Source organism: Crinia signifera, chromosome 5, assembly GCF_055691185.1.
Source record: "Crinia signifera chromosome 5, ASM5569118v1, whole genome shotgun sequence".
In the NCBI taxonomy this organism is placed as follows: Eukaryota; Metazoa; Chordata; class Amphibia; order Anura; family Myobatrachidae; genus Crinia; species Crinia signifera.
Genome location: NC_139221.1, coordinates 17,608,183 through 17,634,656, shown reverse-complemented (window position 1 = coordinate 17,634,656; position 26,474 = coordinate 17,608,183). Strand labels below are relative to the sequence as shown.

Here is a 26,474-nt window from a genome sequence, read left to right as displayed (position 1 = left end):
AAATTATGTTCCGAGCTACAGAGAAAAGTGAAATGGTGCCAGAATTTTTTTTTTTTTTAATTCTTGGAGACGCTTTTTAATTAACACAAATGTATAAAGAAGAAAAAAAAATAGATTATACATAATTAATATGCTGTACGGATATCATTCAGAGACACCAAGAAATATCACACGTAATGGGACTTTGTAGGAAAATGTGTTTTACAAAAAATTCTGACCATGGCTTTACTGGGCCATACGGAGACACCCATTAACCCAGTGTGAGTTCACCCAAATGCAGTTCTTAGTGTAATATAAATGTCCTATCTCCAGTCCAAGTGTATTCATATATTATTAATATAATTTATAATATATTAATACAAGCAGCAAGCTCAGGGCATCAATAAATGTATAGAGACATGTTTAATTACAGAACATTTGAAAATAAAACTGTGTATAGGTGTAATAACCCAAAGACTAATATAAGTACATTAGTATTTCATACAATGCAACAAGACCCCCCAAACTGTGTCTGACAGACTTGCCTGATTGCATTGCACATCATATCTCATACTGGCCCCCAATATTCCTGATCTGCTGCCCTGCATTACCCAATCACACATTGCTTATGTTTTATTCTAATAAATATTATTATTTATAATAATATAGCAAATACCCCACTGTTTAGTTTTGTTTGTTTGTTTATACAGAAATAATAAACATCCAGCCAAGAAAAATAAACACAAGAGTTTAAAAAAAGTTGTTTTAACAGGCAGCACAAGCGAAATGCAACAATGTAACAACACTTGTACAGCAGAGAATCTCCAGCTTCCTGCCTGCCCTGGGGATTGCATGAATGCACCAACAACAGCAACTCAGCAAGCAACCTGTGCCTAGAACACAACAATGCAACTTGGAAATGAACTGAATCAAAGAGGGAGGGGGCTTGACTAGTGAATTGGGACTCCATGCCCCCTCCCCTCCCTGAGCTGCTCTCTCACTGCTGCTGCTGCTGCTGCCTGTAGAAGGGGAGGTTGCTGCTGCTGCTGTGTCTTTAAGCCTGTGCAGCCGGGGGTGGTGCCTGCTCTCTGCTTAAGGCTCCTTTGATATTAATAGTGTTGGTGTCTTGCAAACTGACGTAATGCTCGCAAGCAGACTGAGGTCCTGACAAGCGATAACACACATCTGATACAGAACCGACCTGCCCGCAATCTGGTCTTCTGCACAGCCTGGGATCTCACATTAAACCCCGAGCATCCAGATTCCCCCCTTCCCTCTCTCTCTAGCTCTTTCCCTCTCTCACTGACCCCCCCTCCTCCTCTAAGCCCCCACTCCTTGTTCCTGTCTGTGTCTCTTGCACTCAGACATACACACACTAAAGGGGGGGGGACAGGAAACATATTCTTCTCCCCCCCCCCCCACTCCCACAACAACCCCCCCCCCCCCCTCCCAAAAAAAAAAATTATAATTATAATAATAATCAGAGATCAACTCTGCAAACAACAAGAAAGCGGTTCATGGCTAACACTGGACCTCCACCATCTTATATACTGCTGATGAGGTTACTGCAGATCAATCAACAGGTAAGAGGAGGAGGAGGAGGGGGGAACAGAACCAGCCGGCAGATCAGTGCTGGAGAGGGAGGCTGGAGCAGCTTGCTGTCTGTCTGTCTCCTTACTCTCTGTCTTGTAAATATTGTTGTGTGTGTGCATGTGTGTGCTTGGATGTGGGAGAGAGGGGTTGCATGCATGCAAGCAAAAAAAAAAATGTTTGGGGGGGGTTTCTGAGCATCTGAACCCAAACAAGTGACTTTACTCTCTAGGCAACATGAAGAGAGGAGGGTGCAAGGGAAAAAAAAAACCCTCCCCACGTTTTCACGTGCATTTGAGATTTCCTTCTGTGTGAGTGTGTGTGTGAGAGTGTTTGCATGGTGGGTCAAAAAGCATGAGACTGTTATGGAAATGGTCCACTTCAGTCTCATGTAGCCCTCTCTGTATCCTGCTTCTTCAGTAGTCCTGGTCCAGTCCGCAAGGAGCCCCTCTATTTTTGGGCTGCTCCTGGAGAAAGAGGGTCAAGTTCGGGCACAGGAGGAGGAGATAAAGAAGAAAGAAGACTTTTTATTTATTTATTGTTGCTTGTTTTTGTTTTTTTTGTTTATCGTTGCTCAATTTAAATAAGTAACTTCCAGGCCATTTTTTTTTTATTATTATGATTCCTCCTTAAAGGAGCAACTCGCTGTTTCACCATGGAGACGAACGTAGAATGGATCTGATTTTTTTTTTTTTTTTGCTTTTCCCTCAACTTTTTTATTTTTTAAATAAGATAATATTGAATTAAGACTATATAAAACTATCAAGGGTCTTCTGTTGCGCTGTGATCATGAGGAGCAGAGGGACTAAGGGACAATGATGAGCAGTAGTAAGTTTGGCAAACTTTATTTATTGAAGTTGGGGGGGTGGGGAGGGGGATGCTGTGGATGTGAAAAGGTCTGATTTTTTTTTTTTTGTCCTTCCTCCCAAGTTGTTGATTAAGCAGTCTGATGGTAAGAGGCATGTGTACTTGTGACTTTATAAAGTATTTTAATTTTTTTTGCATGTGCTTTACTGAATTTTATGAATGAATGGGAGACGCAGGCTGATATTTTAATGTTCTATATTGCAGTATATATTTTTATGTGAGCAGTTTGTTCGGTGGAACGGTTTTTTTTTCCCATTGCTGTCTGGAAGAATCTGGGTTCCAGCAACATGATGAGAAATGAGTCATTACTCTTAATCCCTTGTATTCTATTTATGCTGATAATAAAAGACACATTCAAAAGAGATCTGAATTAACAGATCTGCAGAATGAAAGCACTGTTCACCCAGGACTTTTTTTTTTTTCCTCGTCTGATTTGATATAAGCAGGCTTGTAGATAAACCAAACATGATATGGAAATCAGTGATAAGGCCTTGATTGGCTTTGTGTGCCTGTTGGTAGTTTGCAGGAGACACATTTTCAGTTCTTCCTTTTTATAGTTGATACGCAGTATAAACAGTTTGCAAAGTGTTGAAAAGTTAGTGGTTTTGTTACTGCTCAGGATGATGAAGTTCTGCAGATGGGAGGAGGGGGGTATGGGGATGACAAAAAAAAATGCTTGATGTTAATCAGGACCCGAAAAGGTCTAATCGCACCAGCCTCAGCCTGAAAATGTATTTTTAAATCTTAAGTAAATATACTAAGCAGCAAGAAGTTGAGGTCAGAAAGATGCAAGAGATCATTCCGTTGGGAACCTGTATGGAAACACTAAATATGAGTAAATCACACAGTCAGTCTTTATTTCATCAGACGCAGTAAAGTTGAAAAAAAAAAGTTTAGGGAAACTCTTAATACTACATCTGCTTCTATTCCCCCCCCCCCTTTCTGAGCGATTTTAGATTTTGCAGAATTCGAATTACTTTCTTGTCTTAGATTATTGTTTATTTATTTTTAAATGAGAACTTGAAAGGTGTTAATAAGGTTCTCGAAAAAGTGGCCGAACAAAATGTGCGAGTAAAAAAAAAAAAAAAATTACCTTGCTGTCCTATTTGCATCGTCATTTAGTCTGATCTTGGTTTTTTGTTTTTATATAAAATCTCAATTGCTTTATAAGAGACGTTAATTAATTGCCTGGCAGTATAGACTTGAGTTTTGAGCATAGAGAGCAGTATACATGTTTGTATACACAGGTTATTTATGTAGTTGGTTATGTAAACAGCTTGTACTTACTATTTCCTGTTACCTCTGATGACAGGGGCTGTCTGGAAGTGACACTGACCACTTTGATTTCTTTTCCAGTGGTTATTTTTTATTTATTTTTTTCACGAAAAACTTTCTGACGTGGCTAATCCAAACACCGGCTCTCCAAAGCTTATCTTTGTGTTTAGTCTTTTTTTTTATTTTTTATATGGCATGTGTGTAACCCTGTCTGACTCGACTGGGCCTTGTGGTCTGGTGGCCTGCCTGCCTATCACTGCCAAGGCCTAGCTAGCATGCGAGGAGTTAAAAATACCACCTGGGACTTGCAGGAGGTCCACAAGATGTGGCTGGGCAGCAGCTTTACACATTACCATAGGGGGGGGGGGGGGTTGGGGGGAGCCATTACATTTTTGACTCGCTGGATGGACTAAATTTGCGAACATGTCAGAGGTTGGAAAACATGAACTGCTTCAATAGCCCGGTGCATGTACTTATATTAAAAGCAAACACGTACGGGTTGCTATTAAAAATACTGCTGCGACTATATTTTGGTTCGGATATTCTGCATGAGTGTAAAATGAGTCCATTCATTCAATCAACTGACAACTTTCCAACCTCTGTTTGCCTATGCTTAATTTACTTTCCACAGGACAGCTATTGTGGCAGTCTGGAATCGTTTTTTGGCAGGCGTGGACAACTCCTAAACGCAGACGGTTCTGTCCCAAATATTACACCTCACAAGTCAAATTTGGAGTTTAGAACGCGAGACAGATAACTTTTACACATATAGAGCGGATTACATTTTCCATACGCCGCGATAGATGGGGCTCTCTTCGGGGTTGTGTCTGTGGTCAACCTTTTCTTAAAAGTTGTCTTTGGCATCGTGGTGTGGTAGAACCCTCTTCGGCAGTGAGGGGTTTAATGCTCCCATAGTCCTCTCTTGTTCGATCTCCTTACAAACTTACATAAGAGACCTTATCTTCTCCAGTAGGTCTTCCTGTCCAGAAAACGGTCATTTATGGTGGATGCCCCACCACCAACCTTCAACCACTAAACTGCCACTCGTGTCATCTTGTTACTCCTGGGAGCTAAGAATTACAGATAGCTCCTTCGGCTGTTGTAGCTCAGAACGCAAAAGTTTGCACCACATCGGACGCTAATTGAGCGCCAGCTTGTTGTTGGGCTATCTGGTTCCCTTATCTAGGAAGGAGACTGAGTTGTACATGATTGTGTACAGAATAATGGCTTTATTGTAACACATCAGTGTAGCCTAGAATAGCAATGCTAATTCACGTAGGCAGGAACATAATGACGTTTTGTTGTCCAGCTCGTGTATCGGGATATCAACAGCTCCCCCCTCCAAAAAAAAAAAAAAATGCTCAGTTCCATTATATTTAGCTACTGTAGATGTACATAAATAGAAAACATTTTTGTTGGATGTCAGATTTTTCTGGCCTTCAAATGCCAAGTGAATTTGTCAAAATAGGTGTGAAAATTGCCAAGCAAATGTTTCTGTTTATCATAATGAATGTTTCTATTGTATATGAAATATAATCTATTTCTACACATTTTTTAATTTGAATTTATATAACAAATGTGAGCAACGCTGGCGCTTTTTACCAGATATTTCCCTTGGTTCTTGTCCTGGACAGACGCCTACTGTACTTGTAGCTTCATTTGTAAACCTGTGAATGAACTTTGTTGCAGCTTTGGGGGGATGTTGGTATAGTATTACTTTGAATGAAATAACTTTCCCTTATATATGGCAGAAGAAAATTACTTCCAAATCTGTTCCATACAACAGACGCCTTGTATTAGTTGAGGTGTATGATACGTATTCGGTGGATATTGTACACAGTAGTGCAGCTAAAAAAATCTGTGATGACTTTTTTTGCACATTGAATGTAACTATATCATTTCCTACATCTGTAAGTCTGTCTCTGTTTATAACCCATAGTACTCAGTGTTTTATAAGCTTCTCGCATAGTTCTCTACTGTAATATAAGAACTAAAATCAGCCTCTGTACCTACGTAACAAGTCACTTTTAAACTTGCAAAAAACAAAGTTTAATATGGGAGCGGGCTGTAGTGTTTTTTTTTTTTATTAAGTCATGATAATTGTACTTTATTACATGCCAAGGCATCGTGCTTTTGGGATTTTTAATATTGCAGCAAATACATAGATGTGTAACCGTGATGGGTGAACACCATTAGTACCTGTCTGTCAAGAATTGGTGATTTATTCAGTAGGGTGCAGAATTCCAAATTCTAATTTTTTTTAAAGCGTATGCCCTATTATTGTGCCTGGTGGGGTTGGCTGGTAGTGCGTTTTAGGCAGCAGTTAGGAAGCAAGGATATATAATGGAGTAGGTGAACTAAGGAGCAGGATATAAAGAGCAGTTATTAAATAAAAGTTGAGTTTTAAGAGCAAGTGAACTAACAATCTAGAAATTGCACACTGATGCGCGATATTATATTTTATTTATATATATATATATATATATATATATCTGTACATATTTATAATATACTATAGTAGGAACATTTTATTGTAACTATTATAACTACACTTGGGTTTTATAACTACAGTTGGGTTTTGAGCAACTGAATTTATGAATTGGAAAAGTTTGTTTATATGGTTCTTCCGACAGGTCTATCGTCTGGTTTTAATAATAAACTGTAGGTGAATTTTGTGTGAGTAGTAGAAACCATCTCCCTGCAAATGGGCTAAATAGAGTCCATTATTTGTATCTATATAAACTGTTGTTATTATAAATAATCATTTTTTTTTTATATTTTTATTTATATTTTAAGCTCCTTTTTAAAGACGTGCAGTGAGTATTGTATGGACATCAGCGTGTATGTGCGCTCTGTAGAGTTAAGTGATCATTGACCTCTGCATTATTTTTTTAGGACTTTCTTAGTTGATATTTTCTCAGTCTATTTTGCTATTGGCTAAAATGTATACTTGAAAGAGATCTAACCGTTCTCAAACCTTGTAGTGTGGAATAAAATTCTGTTGTGTATACTTTCCATTCTTGAAGTGCTGTGCTGTCATTTTTTATCACAATTAGAATATGCTTTTTATTGCATGCACTTTTTTTATACTGTATACAGGTGGTTTTTTTGTTGTTGATTTTTTGTTTTTTTTTAATGCTTTGCACTACAGCAATAATATCTGCAGCACCGTGAATTAATAATTTAGCCTCCTGGTATAACGTTTATTTTTGCAGTGTATTAAAATTATTCCGTCTGAGCTCTGCTGCTGTTTATAAGGCGATCCGAATGGCAGTTTGATTTTAAGAGTGTTTAAATCTGTATTTCTTATTTAACATTGTAAAGCATTCTTACTTAAGAAGGTGTAACGGATATAAGACCAATCTCGATGGTCTCTTTCTGGACAAAATAAAGCCCCAAAAGTGAAGGTTGTGCTTTAAAAAAGATGAATATAACAAACTTTATTTATTATAAAGTGTGTGTGTGTGTGTGTGTGTGTGTGTGTGTGTGTGTGTATTTATTATAACTAGGCACAACAGTTTTTATTCTACAGAAAACTTTTCACAGGCTATGCCTTGAATGTCTCATTGGTAATATTAAGCAGTAATTGTTAATTGATACTTACAGCGGTAATGGGATTAAGTCCGTTCAAATGGGGGAATGACTGTCGGGTCTATAATGTAGCGTTCTACCCTATGGGTAATTTTATGTAGCCATCTGTTGTGTGATGTATATGTCACATTTCAAACTGCAACTCCCCCCTACAGCCCTAATGACACGGTTCTGAAGTCTATGATATTACAGATTAGACACGACATTGGTGGAATCAAAGTCTTGCGCCCCATTCTCACTAACGTCAGTAGTCTCTCCGTCAGTCGACAGAAGGTTGGATCTTGGAGTGATGGCATGATAAGCTGGCATCTCGGAAACAATCAAACAGTGTTGACTGGTGCCAGTATTTCATTCCTCCAGGTTAGACACCCCACCCATTGTGACGCTCCACCCGATGTGGATGACTGTAATTCAGTAGGGTTTTGCTTATCGTGGTAACCCTCCCTATGGTTGGTGATGGATTTGCTTTCTTTAATCTACGATTGCATCCAAGAACAAAGTCTGCCCTAGGAATCCAGGCTTCCCTCAGATAACCAAGGTTAGGAAACCCCAAATAAGCTTCATTGTAAATGACATGATGTAGTATGTGAAACATTACATGACAACAAGAAGTGAAACTGAACTTCTACAGCTGATCAAAGACAGATCTATCATTGTGTTATTATTCTATCAGTTATAATCAAACACCTACAACGATTACTGTGATATCACTGCTGCAGAGACTGAATTGACAAGCTTTGATACTTCTGAGAACCGTGCAGTGTATTACAGTCCTGGGAAATGTTCGAAGGCATTCTGGAATTACTGCATACTCGGTAATAAGGGGCTAATGCAGACTTGAAAGCAAGTCGGCCATATTGTTTCGGGGTTTCGTGCATGGAATAAAATGCATATATTTATCTGCTGCAGCATATGATTGAGTTGATACACATCATCGTGTGCTTGCACTTTGGTGTCATAGGACTGCAAACAGGTGTATTAGGGTTGCATAACCTAGTATAGCTCGCAATCCTGCCAGCACCAGCTCAGTGAACCACGCATATGTGACATGCCCTATCACAGCCCAGTTCGGCCTTCACAGCCACAAGTGGAGATGTGCCTGGGATGGGTGCACCATTGCATCGATTGTAGTTTTCTATGGTCGGTTTCGGAGTATACGCAGTGTCAAAATACACAGCAGATGCTCAACATGCCGACCTGTCTTAAGTTTTTGCATCAACCTTAGATACAGAATTATCAACAAGCGATTATTCTTGTTATCACTCATTCTGAAGGTTAAATGGTTATCCAGCCAATCGGCTCCTAACTCCTTTTTCAACCCCGACAGCTAGGAGCTGATTGGTCGGGGCATTCGTTGATAAATCTGTCCCTTCGTTTTTTTTTGCAGAAAAGGTAATGCACTAGTGTTGGCCGACAATGTAAAATATACTAAATGACAGTTTTATTTTCTATTTGTCTATTCCTTCTTTGTCTCCAGTAATTCCCATGACCATAGAGTGGGCTGCAGTTTATCTGTATAGAGAAGTCAGGGGCCACTTTACTATAGTTCCTAAAAAGTATCTGAGGCATCCAAAACACCTTACACCTAGCCTGGAACTTGACTGTCCTGTTCCGTTGTCCGATTTGGCCATGGACAGTGGTGACCCAATTGAAAATATCCAAAAAATGTTGGTAATCAAATGGGCGCAGTTGGCAAGTGACCTTTATACCGGCAGATAGTGGTCAGCCATGACTGGATTTATGGGCAATTCAAGATTATTCTCTGGCATCATATTAGATGTCCAATGCGATGAATCCCCACTTGCCAATATTTTACTGCGTGGCCAGTATCATGCTACAGATTTGTTTTACTTTCTGATGTTCCGCCAAGTGGTACATCATAAATATTTTTTAGCTCGCAAACTGTTTGGTTTTCTTTTTTGGGTGTTCTATATTTTTTTTCTTATTCATCTCTTCATCACTTCCCAAAATATAATTTATTATTTTGTTGGCAGAAGATAACTTTTTAGAGCAAGCTTTTCCCTAATCAACAGTTTCTTTGTAGTAAAGAGTACGTTGTAACCCTACCTCGTGACTAATTTGTTCTTATAATAATAGTTTGTGGTTGCAACAGAACCGTCCGCAAGTAGAATGTTTCTTCTTCTGCTTTTTTTTTTTTTTAATTCCTTTCATCAGGAAGTTGTCTGTTAATGAAATTCATATTGTGCCCAAATCAGGGGAAACAGGATGGTCCGTAGTGTTTTGCCCTCTACGCAATTGCTTTATCTGTCTGTCTGAGTGCATGCTTTGGGTATTCTCTTAATGGTTTCCTTCAGTTTTGCCTTAAACCATTTCAAACCACCTCTGCTGGGAGAGTGTGCCAACTCTTTGCTTGTGAGAGATTATCTATGACAGTTTCTGTTATATAATGAAGAGAAATATTGTTTGAACAAAGGTAACATATTTTGATTTGTGTGTTGCGTTGGCAGCTGGCGCTCGCTCTGCTCTGGAACCCAGGGTGATCTAATCGTGTAAATATCGGAATATTCTGAAGAAGGCAGTATAGCTGTAGCCTGTTTAAATCATTGGTGATCCTGCATATACAAAGCCCAACATGGTAAACTCTGCTATGTAGTGTGTGAGTTTATATCCTTCAGGTGTTTCCAGACTGCTCTGAGAACTGAAAGCCACTTGTTGAACCCAGATGATAAAATAAAACTGTTTGGATTTGTTATGGAATTTTCTTGATTTTATTTGAAACCTCATGATTTCAGTGACTACACGATTATGCAGAGTATGAAAGTACGTACGTTTTATATAAATAAATATTTTTTATATGGCGCCACAAAGGTTCCGCAGCGCCGAACAATACATTATTGAGCAGGAAAATAACAAGTACAGTACAAGGCTATTTAGGGCAAGTAAACCTTAAATAAGGATGGTTGCATCAGGGGACAGGACACGGAAATACTTTGGATTAGGTGCCATTGAACGCAGGAAGGAGTATAGTATGTATATACTGTACATGTATTACTAGAAGGTTATATGTATTTGGCTAAATCAGTATAAACAAACACCACATCTTTACAGTAATAGGATACAATAAACTAATTTACCAGAGTGTCAGTCAGACAAAAGTAAGGTGCAGCATAAGAGTGACCTAGTGTGTAGGTCAGTGGTTCCCAAACTATGTGCCATGGCACCCCGGGGTTACATCAGGACCATTGCAGTGGTGCCTTGTATTGGTGATCCAGGACAAATTTAATATTGTTTATATTTAATATAATAGGCAAAACCAGTGCTGGTGGCTACAAATGATAAAATACATAGACAAGCAGAAGTGAATCTTATCCCTCACCACGTCACTGAACCTAAAAATTACAGATAAACACAATTTAATTTTAATATTTTACTTCCAAATTTTTTAATAAGAACGTTTTGAGAACCACTGGTGTAGGTGTCCAGATGTCAAGCACAGGAAGTCACCTTTTATTTAAGTGTTTTATTTTTATTAATTGTTAATGCAAGTTTGTGTCTGGCTTGGGATCTGTGGGTTGAGAACACGGAGGTAGTGGAGACTTCAATTAAGTTAATTTGAGAACAAATTAAAAATCTGTGCATTTCAATATTCTGGTAGATTAGTATACACGCAGTTTGCAAAATCCATGAGGCATGCTTGATTTTGTAGTTCCACAATGGTTTATGATTGTGTGTCAAGCGTAGATAAAAATAATTATATTATAGATTCGCCAAGTACCTCTGTCACGGTATTGTTAATACATAACAACCTATAGTATATACAATTTTACAATGACGTGACTGGCTTATCGTCCACTGTACTGTAGGTTTCTGTAAATTCCGCCTGTAACCTGAAAGTTAGACGGGTTCTGATAACGAAAGAAGGGCAGAAACTTTTTCTTAGTCTTTATTGTTTATTAATTACTGTTAATATATTTAATTTCCTACAAAAACACTGAGCCACTGTATGAGTATGCAAACCTTATACACCTAAAAATCAAAACAAGAAGTAAAACAAACAAAAATGAAGTTACATCCTAAGGGATTAAATGCTAACTAGACTGACAAATTGTGGGGTAGGCTTTATTAGTCTTCCTAATATTATTACTATTAGTAATAGTAGAAATATCACATTGCATTTATGACATCCAAACATCAAGGTAGTCTAATCAAGCAATCGCAGCAACGGTTCAACGCTACATCAGCAATGAGCCTGATGACCACGCCGATGCAGCATTGAAACCTTAAAATCCTTTTTTTGGGGGGGGGGGGAATAAAACAAATCCGATCGAAACCCCATGGAATGAGTTCTTAATGGTTAAGCTTGGCAGCAGAAGGGATCTGAGGATTTTAAGTGGGTGGAAGGATCTGGTGGTCCTGGAGATGTGATCCCCTACCGCCCCCAAACGTTGGGTAGTTGGTTGGCTTCTCTAGAAAAATGATGACTCCTAGGAAACGTCCTTTTTGAGACCGAAGTTCTGTGAAAAAAAAAAAAAAACTACCCAAATTTAGCTGATAATCTACTTATCTCACATTCATATAGAACAGGCATGTCCAACGTTGGCCCTCCAGATGTTGTGAAACTACACATCCCAGCATGCTTTGCAATAGTTTTAGCATTCTCTAATAGCAAAACTGTGGCAAAGCATGCTGGGATATGTGTAGTTTCACAACATCTGGAGGGCCAACGTTGGACATGCCTGATATAGAACATCGTCTAATTGTCTCCACTGTAAAGTTACGTTTGAATTAGGCTTCAAACAATGCTTAAAATCTATGACTTTGATTTTTTGAAAATCTATGTAATGCTGCTGTTTGCAATGAATTCAAATGTAATTGTAAAGATTCGGTTTAATAAAAAACAAAAACAATCAAGAGAGAATTTACATTTACATAAGTTCAAAGTAGTATTAATCAGTGAGCAAAGCAAATATATATACCAGGCACACTTACGGCTGATGGGTAGGTGAATGTCTGTTACACAGATGACGACATTCCCTCCAAATAATATCTGCCAATGCCATTATTGTACCCCTGTATAGTTTATTGCTATTTTAAATCTCATGGAAGCTTTCAACGCTATCTGTTTGGGTGGCTACATCACCAATGGGTCCTGACCAGTGGGCATCATGATTCATACAGTATCATTATATTGTGATCTATGCAGATATAGAATATTCATTCCGAACATATACTGACTACTGGCCATAATACATCTGTTACACCTTATACAGACATAGGACACTACACCCCCAACATGTCCTGACCACTGGCCATAATACATCTATTACACCCTATACAGACATAGGACACTACACCCCAACATGTCCTGACCACTGGTCATAATACATCTATTACACCCTATACAGACATAGGACACTACACCCCAACATGTCCTGACCACTGGCCATAATACATCTATTACACCCTATACAGACATAGGACACTACACCCCCAACATGTCCTGACCACTGGCCATAATACATCTATTACACCTTATACAGACATAGGACACTACACCCCCAACATGTCCTGACCACTGGCCATAATACATCTATTACACCCTATACAGACATAGGACACTACACCCCAACATGTCCTGACCGCTGGCCATAATACATCTATTACACCCTATACAGACATAGGACCCTACACCCCAACATGTCCTGACCGCTGGCCATAATACATCTATTACACCCTATACAGACATAGGACACTACTCCCCAACATGTCCTGACCACTGGCCATAATACATCTATTACACCCTATACAGACATAGGACACTACACCCCAACATGTCCTGACCACTGGCCATAATACATCTATTACACCTTATACAGACATAGGACCCTACACCCCAACATGTCCTGACCACTGGCCATAATACATATATTAAGGTGCCCATACACTAGTAAGATTTATCTTCAGATCTGGCTGGTTGGAACAAAAACATGGTTATGGATTAATAACAGTTTGACAATTTCCCAGCATTTCCAAGCAAATGGTCAACTGTAATTTTTCATCCATAACCATGTTTTTGTTCCAACCAGACAGATCTGCAGATAAATCAGCGTGTGTATGGCCACCTTAAAACCCTATACAGACATAGGACACTACACCCCAACATGTCCTGACCGCTGACCGTAATACATCTATTACACTATATACAGACATAGGACACTTCACCCCCAACATGTCCTGACCACTGGCCACAATACATCGATTACACCCTATACAGACATAGGACACTACACCCCAACATGTCCTGACCGCCGACCATAATACATCTATTACACCCTATACAGACAATGGGCACTACACCCCAACATGTCCTGACCGCTGCCCATAATACATCTATTACACCCTATACAGACATAGGACACCACACCCCAACATGTCCTGACCGCTGGCCATAATACATCTATTACACCCTATACAGACATAGGACACTACACCCCCAACATGTCCTGACCGCTGGCCATAATACATCTATTACACCCTATACAGACATAGGACACTACATCCCCACATGTCCCGACCACTGGCCATAATACATCTATTACACCCTATACAGACATAGGACACTACACCCCAACATGACCTGACCGCTGGCGATAATACATCTATTACATCCTATACAGACAAAGGACGCTACACCCCAACATGACCTGACCGCTGGCGATAATACATCTATTACACCCTATACAGACATAGGGCACCACACCCCAACATGTCCTGACCGCTGGCCATAATACATCTATTACACCCTATACAGACATAGGACACTACACCCCCAACATGTCCTGACCGCTGGCCATAATACATCTATTACACCCTATACAGACATAGGACACTACATCCCCACATGTCCCGACCACTGGCCATAATACATCTATTACACCCTATACAGACATAGGACACTACACCCCAACATGTCCTGACCACTGGCCATAATACATCTATTACACCTATACAGACATAGGACACTACACCCCAACATGTCCTGACCACCGACCATAATACATCTATTACACCCTATACAGACATAGGACACTACATCCCCACATGTCCCGACCACTGGCCATAATACATCTATTACACCCTATACAGACATAGGACACTACACCCCAACATGACCTGACTGCTGGCCATAATACATCTATTACACCCTATACAGACATAGGACACTACACCACAACATGACCTGACCGCCGGCCATAATACATCTATTACACCCTATACAGACATAGGACACCACCCCCAACATGTCCTGACCGCCGGCCATAATACATCTATTACACCCTATACAGACATAGGAAACTACACCCCAACATGTCCTGACCACTGCCCATAATACATCTATTACACCCTATACAGACATAGGACACTACACCCCAACATGTCCTGACTACTGGCCATAATACATCTATTACACCCTATACAGGCATAGGACACTACACCCCAACATGTCCTGACCGCTGGCCATAATACATCTATTATACCCTATACAGACATAGGGCACCACACCCCAACATGTCCTGACCGCTGGCCATAATGCATCTATTACACCATATACAGACATAGGACACTACACCCCAACATGTCCTGACCGCTGCCCATAATACATCTATTACACCCTATACAGACATAGGACACTACACCCCAACATGACCTGACTGCTGGCCATAATACATCTATTACACCCTATACAGACATAGGACACTACACCCCGACATGTCCTGACCACTGGCCATAATACATCTATTACACCCTATACAGACATAGGACACTACACCCCAACATGACCTGACCGCTGCCCATAATACATCTATTACACCCTATACAGACATAGGACACTACACCCCAACATGTCCTGACCGCCGGCCATAATACATCTATTACACCCTATACAGACATAGGACACTACACCCCCAACATGACCATAATACATGTACTGTATTTCACCCTACACAGACATAGGCACACCCCAATATGAGATGGCCATAATAAAATGATCGCTGTGTAGATATATGATATCCCCAATATGACTTGATTACTGGATATAATTATACAGACCTATACCATTACACATGCAGCGTAACATGGTCATAATATCATTCTATTACAATCTATACAGACATTGGCTTATAATATCATTATATGACTATCTATAGAGACATAGCATCATAATACAATTATATTACGCCCCTCTGTAGGAACATAGGGGGGGGGGGGGATTACACTTCAGCATGACCTGAACACTGGACATGTTCAGAATATAATTCTATTACGGTCTGTACAGTCATCAAATGAATTCTCTTACACTGTATACTGGCAAAGGACAAATACGTTAGAATGTATATCTGTAATAAACGTTAGCTTGTAAGACTTTGATACATAAAGGCCTTTATTGTGTGTGTGTGTGTGTGTGTGTGTGTGTGTGCGCGCGCACCTGAAATTAACACCGTTTAATTGCGTATTCGTCTGGGTTTATTTAATTTTAAGTCATAGGGATGTTTTAAATCTGTTCTATTAAGTGGGTTCAGGTTAAAGTAATCCGAATTTCAGCACTGAATTTGGGAAGCGCAAAATGACTGATTCGCGTAGAATAACTGATCTTTAGAATTGCACCTGGCTGACTGAATACAATAATAATAAAAAATTCTGTGGGCTGGAAAAGTTGCAGAGACAAATCATTAAATCCCAGCCTCTCCTTAGGGCCCGGGGGTCTGCTCAAATTCTTTGAAAAAGATTCCGTGTTCATCGGGATGTTGAGAATGAGCATTGGATTCCCCTTTAATGGTTAAAAGCATAAACCGATATAAATATATAGATTTAATTTTGCACTGAAAGCAACGATTTGGCACCGCAACTTAGCCGCATTAAAGTTACTGACATCATTTTTTTAATTTTGCAGTGCCTGAAGCGGGGATTAAATCTATTTTCCTGAAAAACTGGAATTTTTTTTTCTCGCTCTTTGAAATATTATTTTTATGCTTTTATTGAATTGTGTTATTTTGTTGTTGTTTATGTTATGGAATAAAAACAGGGAAGAAAAAACAGTTTTTTTCGCTCATTTGCTGGCGGCGGTTGGTCTCTTTGTAACCTGGTTTGCACTTACTGTTAATGAGTAATTTTGAGGTTGGCAGAATAAGCCCATGTGTAAGTGGGGAAACGTTGTTCACCCACCCCCTCCCCTCCTTCACCTAAAATCAACAGTTGTCGTACTGGTGATTTTAGTATTGTAATTATTTTAAAATAATATGGTGAAGTTCCCTTTGTGCATTTGTTTTTGTAACTCCGAATGCCAAATATGTACTGTATGGGCAACAGCACCAAATTTTTAGAAGTTTTAGAGGTGTGTGTGTGTGTGTGTGTGTATACTGTATAAGAAGTTTGTAGTTTAAGCAAAAATTGTAAAGGTGCGTTTTTAATTATCTTCTGCTGCTGATGTGGCTTTGTTACTTTCAGTGATGGCACAGTGTCATTGCTGTAAGCGCAATATTGATCTTTAAAGTGTACACCAAATTGGCAATGGTGGGGTTTTGTCCAAATCCTTGAGTCTCTTCCGCACAGTATCCTCTCGTGGTTTCTGGTTTGTAACTTTATGCAGTTATACACGCATGAGCCATACCCCACTCTGCAAGCAGATCGAATGTCCGACACTACAGACTAAATAGGGTTGGACTTGCGGCAGGTGATCCCTTCACCTTCCTTCCAGACCTATAGTTTACTCCCCCTTTAGGGTAAAGATCAGCAGTTTGTGGTGTAACCCGTCAGTCCTCAAATTGGAATTTATAATCTGCTTGAATGGAGTGTATGTTAATTCTTATTAGAGTTACAGTGCGTCAAGCTGCAGTGATGTCATCAGGTTAAACTTAACTTTTTGACTATGCCATAAAAATAAATTTATTGTAACAAGACATAGAGTACTTTCTACCCCATAGTCTCTATCATGTATGGACGTAAATATTTTTTTCTTGCTATAATAAAATGTTAAGTAAAACTTTTTTTTTTTTAAATTGCAAAAACAAATTTGAAATTGGCGATAATGTATCATTGTTCCTTGTGTAGCACGGACACTGTACTCCGCTCCTTGAAAAACTACGTACAACATTGTTTAACCGTTTATTTGCCGAAGTTGCTGTGAGAGACCCTCAAAATATCCGCTAAAAATGCCAGTGCCACTCGCAGAGACTGTTCTTTATGTGGGCGCAATATTTAACTAAACTTCAATTCATTGACCCGGCTGTATTTGTATTTATTCATCCTAAAAGAACAGTCGCTGTGAGTGCCGCTGGAATTTTTTGTAACGCTGGCACTCAAAGGGTTAAGCAAAGCAACGATTCATTACAAGGGTAAGCGTTGCAGCCCTAATAACTAAAAATCAACTCTTCTATAAAGCGAGTCAGGGAATGCAGCCAAATAAAAATACAGCAACTCATGGTTAATATATGAACAAAATCAAAAAAAAAAAAAAAAAAACTATGAATACTCCTCCGATATTAAAAATGCCATTTGTCATACGTGGAAAAATATGATGCAGAGGCATTCATTCCGAAATCACTGCGGATTATTTTAGACAGATTCCGATTACAATTTTCCTGCGTATTCCCTGGTTGAATCCATAATCCTTTTTGCGCCTAAAAAGTCAGGATAGCCTGTATGTAAGGATTTCCTTTTTCCCACCCTCTTTTTTCAATGTCTGGGATGAATGCTTTATTTTTGATTATATTTTTAAAAAAAAAAATATAGTCTGTTTATATGATTACATACGATATTCATATCTGCTTGTTTGTTTGTTTAATGTCAAGGCAACTGATTCTAATTGCCCTTCCGTGTACAAGTATGTCACACGCGTTGCATAAATGTAATTATTCTGTGAATGTGTTGGTCATGCGTATGTTTTCTATTCCTATGATGATGATATTTATTTATTTATATTAAATGTAGATTTGGCATTAGCAGTGCCACTTATGCAAGTCATGTTTATGACTAATTATCCAAGAATCTTTTCTGACCTGTTCTTGGGCTGACAATTGGCGTACGGAAGGAGACAGTGAGAGTCCTGCAGTAACTTGTGTTTTTCATTTATTTTTTACCTCTGGAAACCGTTTTGGAAAGGAAATTGTATCCCTTTTTTAAATATCCATAGTTCTACGCACAATGCCAGGGTTTCCTATTTATATTTGTCTGTATATACTAAAAACTAAGGAAATGTTTGGATTAACTAGTCTAGTGTTGTATTCAATTGTTCTTGGGTACCTCTATATAGTGGGTGACATGCAGTTGTTCTACAAGTGCATGTTACTTAGGCCCTTATTCAGATCTGATTGTAGTTCTCAAAATGAGCAAATGCATGTTGCACCGCAGGTGGGGCAGATGTAACATGTGCAGAGAATTACATTTTGGTGGGGTGTGTTGAAACTGAAATCTAAATTACAGTGTAAAAAAAATGCAGCCCGTATTTACCCTGCACAGAAACAAAATACCTCGCCCAAATCTAACTCTCTCTGCACATGTTACATCTGCCCCACCTGCAGAGCACATGGTTTTGCCCATTTTGAAAAGAAATTTGTACTGTGATCAGATCTGAATAAGGGCCTTATTCCGTTTCTTGGACCCATGCAAAGTATTTGGCACGCTGCCAAAACAGCAGTTCAGGTGGCAAAACGCCTCTTTCTTGACGGGCAGAAATAATAAGCCCCCACGGCACTTGCTCCTGGTGATAAAATAAATGGGCCATTCCCGCAGGTGACCATTACTTCAAAAAACCTGAATTCCTGAACCCATGCTGGAGATGCAGTTTGAGAGTAGTCAGGGCTGCGGCGATGAGCCTCATACGTGGACGGGAGGGACGGTGACCTACTGTCTCATCCATACACAACTCAACGTGTCCGGCAGTGTACTTTGGTGCTCTGGTCCAACCCCCAGCGCACCTGAAGGCATGATATCATAGTTGAGGAGGCTGTGAGCAGGAAGCTGGGGGTTTGTGCTACTTGACTCAAGAGTCGGAGGCTGTCATCAATCAACAGGGTCTTCTCCAGACCCTATTTTGCATCTGCCCCGTATGTCCCGTTTGATTTTCTTGTCCGGTTTGTTGTATCGATAGTCCGGTGCTGGGTTTCGAGGTCCCCTTTATACATTATGATTATGTTGATGATTCATCCAAAACCAGTCCTGTAATTCATTCGGCACAAATAATATATGATCGCTTAATTACCCCATTTATTGCTTAAATGCCTCCAGCCATAGGGGTATGTGCAATAGATTTGGGGTCCGGCCCTTTTTTGGGCAATTAAGGCCATAGATCTAAAGGTGCCCATACACGCTCCGATGCGGGCGTCCGTTTTGTGCTTAAATAGCACGCATCACATGCGCTGTCCATGCAATGCGATGAAAAGCCAGTACAAAAAGTATGTGCAGCACATACTTCTTGTACTGTACGATGAGATGCCGCGGGAGCGCGCATCTCAAAGTACTGTACAAAACGGACCCGCCGCATCGGAGCGTGTATGGGCACCTTAACTCTGAAATTATTTAAAAAGGTAGCGCTTGATTTTTTTTTCCCTTTTCTGTTATTGTTGCTTTTTAAGCTCCGCCTCCCTTGTCGGGATTGTGCCAGGAAATGAACCTCACCCCTTCTTATATTCAAAACCCGCGCAGTTCCTCTTTCCTGCTTTAAGGTGGTGATTCTAGCACAGTGTGGTCTGTATTTCAGCACTAGAAGCTAGTAACGACGGAAAGAAAACATGGGAAAAAATGTTTAACATCCGGTACACCATAAGGACAATGTTTTCCTTGCTGTGCACGGTCCTTCCTTTCAAAGTAGATATGTTCCCTATGCATCATGGGCATCCAGATCAAGCTTAAGGGGAGCATCCCTACAGCATCAGATCTCCTCTGGCCCATTAGAGGATCCAAGGGGGGGGGGGGGAAATGTGAAAACCATGTGACACTTCTTACTTGGCCACTATGGCTTAGGTTGACACATCCAATAGGTCAACACAAGCCTTAGGTTGACCTTGCAAGGTCGACATGAGTTTAGGTCAAAGTTCGGGACAAAAAAACGTGAAAAATGTACATACATGATCGGCACTATGGGGCAGAGAACACTCTAGGTCTTATTACAATAATATCTTTGAGATTTATTTTTATGCCACCGTGGTAGTCAGAAAGTGAAGTGTAGCCTGATGACATCACCGCAGCTCGATGAACTGTCAACCTATTTCGTGTGTCAATCTAAGTCCTGTCGACCTAATGCACAGGTTTTCAAACTCGTCCTCAGGACCCTACACAGTGTACGTTTTGCAGGTCTCCTCACAGAATCACAAGTGAAATAATTAGCTCCACCTGCCGGGTGACCTGGAAAACCTGAACTGTGTGAGGTCTATGACCCAAACCCATTTTCAGCCTGTCCATTATCTGTGATCTAACACCGTGCATGTCTCATCTCTATAATATTTAAGTTAAATTGCTCACACCAAAACCACCAGGTGAATCCCGTGCGTGCACGGAGAGAACGTACAAACCCCACACATAGGAGTCATTGGTCAGGAATTTAATTCATGTCTACGCAATGCTAACCACTGCACCAACCTCTCAGAATACCTTCTGCTGACTGTTAGATGTAGACAGATGATGCTCCCTGGTTATTAATGGCGACCTGTTGGCTCTTGTTGTATTTTAAATGCAATCCGTCAAAAATGTCTGTTTTCTTTAAGAATCAAAAATCAATCTGTGCAACATCTGGTTCTCCGGATGCGTTGGAACAACAAGTCTCAGCATACCTTCTCCTCTGACAGAGCTGTAGTTACACATCCCCCCCCCCCCCCCCCCCCCCCTGTGTGTGTACTTAGTTTGGTCCATATTGCTGATAAATTATAATTGGAGATTCCGTGTATCTCGTTTACTTTCTGGAGCTGTATTCTCTTATCTTCATGTTCTCTTCTGCTCATTGATACAAAGGCTGGGTTAAAAATCTGGGGATGCCGGGAGAAAACTGAACATCTGGAAGTTATTTCCTATTTTGTCTGTTTCCTTGAGTTCAGGGGTCTTGAACTCCAGTCCTTATGGGCTGTAAGCTGTCCAGGATATAAGGCTATCACTACTTGACAGTATGCGTCAATCAAAACGAATGAGCCGTGCACGGACCCACCTGCAAAAATATCCTTAAAGGAAAAGGATTCCATGTTCATGGTTCTCCCACAAACACTGAATCGTTTTGATTAGTCCAAATAAATTGTTTTCTAAAGATGATGTTGTGCTGCTAAGTAATTGATTCAAAGTAAAATATCATGAAGACCAGCTTGCGTTGTGTTTGTGGTATGCTGTCCAGCGATGTTGTGAGACGACTATGTGTACCGGGAGTGTGGCTGCTTTGGGGCCAGAGCTGAGAGGGGCCACCTTCCCTGTCACAGTTACATGTGTTATATACAGGGGTTTAACTACCATAGGTGCAGGAAGTACAGCTGCTATGGGGTCCAGAGCTGAGAGGGGCCACCTTCCCTGTCACAGTTACATGTGTTATATACAGGGGTGTAGCTACCATAGGTGCAAGGGGTGCAGCTGCTATGGGGCCAGAGCTGAGGGGCCACCTTCCCTGTCACAGTTACATGTGTTATATACAGGGTGTAGCTACCATAGGTGCAGGGGGTGCAGCTGCTATGGGCCCAGAGCTGAGAGGGGCCACCTTCCCTGTCACAGTTACATGTGTTATATACAGGGGTGTAGTTACCATAGGTGCAGGGGAGTGTAGCTGGTATGGGGCCCAGAGCAGAGAGAAGCCACCTTCCCTGTTACAGTTACATGTGTTATATACAGGGGTGTCGCTACCATAGGTGCAGGGAGTGCAGCTGCTATAGGGCACAGAGCTGAGAGGGGCCACCTTCCCTGTCACAGTTACATGTGTTATATAAAGAGGTGTAGCTACCTTGTCACAGTTAAGCTGGGTACACACCAGGACGACTAGGGCCCGATCCCCTCAATCTAGATCCAATTCCGACCAATTGGATGTAGATTGTGTGGTGATTGAGCCCTTTTCTGTCCTGGTGTGGACCGATACCGATCCGATGCGCGGTCCCGCGGGTCGGTCGGTCATTATTGAGATCCTACCTGCTGCAGGTAGGATCTCAATGACGACCATACAGCCGGGTGCGGGTCGCCCAGGGCCGGTGCAAGGCACCGGAGCGCCCCAGGCGAGTCGGGTTGGGGGCGCCCCGGTGCCCGGGGGTGTTACCTGTATTGCCCGTCCCTGCAGTGCTGGAGCGGGCAGGGGTGTCCTGCGGCACTGTCCACTGCGCTGTCACTCTGCTTTCGGCGGCGGCGGCGGGATCCCTGGAGTGTCCGTGCGGCGCTGTCCTGTGCAAAGCTGCTGCTGGCGGCGGCGGGATCCATGGAGTGTCCGTGTGGCGCTCTCCTATGTAAAGCTGCTGCTGGCGGCGGCGGGATCCATGGAGTGTTCGTGCGGCGCTCTCCTATGTAAAGCTGCTGCTGGCGGCGGCGGGATCCCTGGAGTGTCCGTGCCGCAGGGGTACCTGCGGCGCTGTCCTGTGTATAAAGCTGCCGCAGCTTTATACACAGGACAGCGCCGCAGGTACCCCTGCGGCACGGACACCCCGGCCAGCTATATGCACATGGGGGTCAGGTGAGGGGCGAACTGCCGCCCTCCAGGTGCCGGCGCCCTAGGCAAATGCCTAGAGCTGCCTAGTGGTGGCGCCGGCCCTGGGGTCGCCATTGGATCAGACCCGCTCACGGTGCACATCGTGAGCGGGTCGTGTCCCCCCCCCCCCCCCGCGTCACCGTGAGCGGGTCGGACGAGACACTGACGGCCCGCTCACGATGTGCATCGTGAGCAGGTCGTCCTGGTGTGTACCCTACATTACATGTGTTGTATACAGGGGTGTAGCTACCATAGGTGCAGGGAGTGCAGCTGCTATGGGCCCAGAGCGGAGAGGAGCCACCTTCCCTGTCACAGTTACATGTGTTGTATACACCACCTAGTAATATATAAGGGCCCTTACAAATTGTTGCTATTGGTCCTACTAACATCTAGTTATACCACTGTGCAGCACGCCACCCTTAATTGTTTAAATTACTGTCGATCGTCCATTTGATAATGGTAAAAAAAAATCCATAGGGTTGTGTTCTAATGCCCATTAAATCCAATCCATAAATAATGTATCTAGTTTTCTATTTAATTCTCGCTGTGTGGTATCTTAGCTAATTGCATTTAAACCTAATGAGATTTAGACTTCTTTTTAAACTTTCTATTTAATTATGTCAGAATCCGAAAAGCTTTTTAGTGACAGACCCACTGCGCTGTAACAAACCTCAGGACTGCTAGTAAAGACCTTCTATGGATTACAGCAATGCGGTCGGCAGGGTTGGAAGGTTGACACAAGCATTATGTTGACAATGGCAAAGTCGACTGTGAAACGGCCGACTTGCCGACAGGCAGGATTTCCTGCCCTACCATGCAGTATGGTGTGGAGTTAGAATAGAATAGTGTCTCGAGCGCAGCGATGCACCGTGCCTTCTCATGGTGATCGCAGCGAGCGTCAATGTCTGCTATGTCGACATTCGTGCCAAAAAAATCCTGTTGACCTTTTGCCTTGTCAACTCTTTTTCAGTCCAATCCATCTATAATCTGCCCCTGACAAGTGCTTATCTCAGATGTGGGTTACCCACCGGCATCCAATATGTAACTGTGCGCCTCCATGTTGGATTAATTGGAGATCATTGCAACCTCTGAGTTTACATCCCTTTAGATGTTATGCTGAGCGCCACGCTCACATATGTCCGAGGCATGGTACACGTACGTGCCGGGCGACTGGGTGGCCTGAGATTTGGAAACTTGCACAACTTTTTTTTTTTTCTGCGTTTATTACCTGCCAGGCTGCTCTGGGTCTGTGTTGGAGACATTTGGGATGGTATGTTGACACCCCTTCCTGATCCTTGTGGTTGGTAATGTAGGGAAAAGTAAAAAGAAAACTCTTCTTTCCTGATAACATTGATAACCTGTCGTGTTAATGCACAGAATGCATATGCATGACTGTAAATACCCCCCCCCCCCTCCCCCTACTAGTCACACTCGCATCAGATCATCACATCGCCCAGTTAGATGGAACGAAGATTGCTAAACTCCTGTCATTATTCAATACTGCTTGAGTATCCCTTATCTATTATGCTCGGGACCAGAATTATTGGTACTTATGTAATATCTGGGCTCCCATTTTTCTTATGAGACCGCGTCCCCCCCGGAGTGCCAGTTACAGGTCCTTTCTCCCCGGAGTGCCAGTTACAGGTCCTTCCCCCCCCGGAGTGCCAGTTGCAGGTCCTTCCCCCCCCGGAGTGCCAGTTGCAGGTCCTTCTCCCCCGGAGTGGCAGTTGCAGGTCCTGTCCTCCCGGAGTGGCAGTTGCAGGTCCTGTCCTCCCGGAGTGGCAGTTGCAGGTCCTGTCCTCCCGGAGTGGCAGTTGCAGGTCCTGTCCTCCCGGAGTGGCAGTTGCAGGTCCTGCCCCCCCGGAGTGGCAGTTGCAGGTCCTGTCCCCCTGGAGTGGCAGTTGCAGGTCCTGGGTGGGATGCATTAACAACATCTGCCACACATCCCCTGGCGGTGGGGCTTTACTGCATATGAAAATGCTTTGGCAACCCTGAATTTTTTTTTTTACCGCACTTTTTGTTTAGTGCATCTCACCCCCTGTCCCCTAGGAGTGCCAGTTATAGGTCCTGTCCCCCAGGAGTGCCAGTTATAGGTCCTGTCCCCCAGGAGTGCCAGTTATAGGTCCTGTCCCCCAGGAGTGCTTTTAGCAAAAATAAAAGTACATTCTAGAAACTTTGGTTTTCAGAATAATTTGGATAACTGATCAGGGATAATCAACCTGTCATTTATTTATGTGGTCCCAGAACAGTAGGAAGAATGTTGGCTAATCAATGATTTACTATGTTTGTGGTGGTTATCAGTTTAGCTATAGATTGTGCGCTACGATGGCGGTGACTTTCTGTGTGCTGAAATATGTTCTCTGCAGTTATTGATGGACATGATCTTTTTTGTAACACTCTGTTATAGGGTCCAAATAAACAAATGTGGAGCGTTTTCTGAGGTTATTCCACTGAATTTTAAGTGGAGATTTATTATTATTATTATATATATATATATATATATATATATATACAAAATAGTACATACTGGGCCAAATGCACTATGAAAAGTGATAAAACAAAGGGTGTAAAACCACCATCCAATCAGCTACTAACTGCAATTTTTCAAACAGCCTGCAACATGACAGTTAGGAGTTTATTATTCGAAAATTTATCACAATATATGTAGGGCAGCGGCGATGCTGTTATTATGTAGGGCAGCGGCGGTGCTGTTATTATGTAGGGCAGCGGCGGTGCTGTTATTATGTAGGGCGGCGGCGATGTTATTATATAGGGCAGCGGCGGTGCTGTTATTATGTAGGGCAGCAGCGGTGCTGTTATTATGTAGGGCAGCGGTGCTGTTATTATGTAGGGCAGCGGTGCTGTTATTATGTAGGGCAGCAGCGGTGTTATTATGTAGGGCAGCAGCCATGTCGACCTTTTTCAGGTGTCAACATCAGCCCTTTCGACCTTCTGTGGTTGACCCAATGTATGTTGACCTTCATTAAGTTGACTCTATGACCCATACCCCTATACAGTACCTTACACCCATACCCCTATACAGTACCTTACACCCATACCCCTATACAGTACCTTAAACCCATACCCCTATACAGTACCTTACACCCATACCCCTATACAGTGCCTTACACCCATACCGATCCTTTTATCCCTTTTATTATTCCTATTTATTCCTGAGAAATGTGGCACTCTCCTTCCTGACTGCATTGTGATTGGCTACACCAGGGCTGGCCAAACTGCAAACCGGTCCTCGAGATCTACCAATGGTCCACATATTCCGAATCAACTAGCAGGTGCACAGGTGCAGTCGTTACTGATGGTCAGTGCACAAGTGTAGTCATTACTAACTGTCACATTTCCCAGATCACCTAGCTGGTGCACAAGTGTAGTCATTACGAACTGTCACATTCCTCGGATCACCTAGCTGGTGCACAGCTGTAGTAATTACTAACTGTCACATTTCCCAGATCCCCTAGCTGTTGCACAGCTGTAGTCATTACTAACTGTCACATTC

The 26,474-nt window shown here is 41.9% G+C and overlaps 1 protein-coding gene across 3 annotated transcripts in view; it reads left to right on the top strand.

The window, feature by feature from the left end:
* The first annotated feature begins 1,012 nt into the window (after positions 1 to 1,012).
* The window catches only part of TRPS1 (transcriptional repressor GATA binding 1), a 210,470-nt gene continuing 185,008 nt past the window's right edge, over positions 1,013 to 26,474 (top strand). The window contains exon 1 of one of the 3 annotated variants that reach the window (XM_083186718.1): positions 1,013 to 1,562. Coding sequence is in view for 2 of the 3 variants with exons in the window: in XM_083186717.1 (XP_083042843.1) it covers positions 2,385 to 2,397 (13 nt within the window). In the remaining variant the exon portion in view is untranslated. Of the gene's footprint in view, positions 1,563 to 1,860; positions 2,398 to 26,474 lie in introns of those variants that run through there. The other 2 variants (XM_083186717.1, XM_083186719.1) reach the window with 2 other exon arrangements.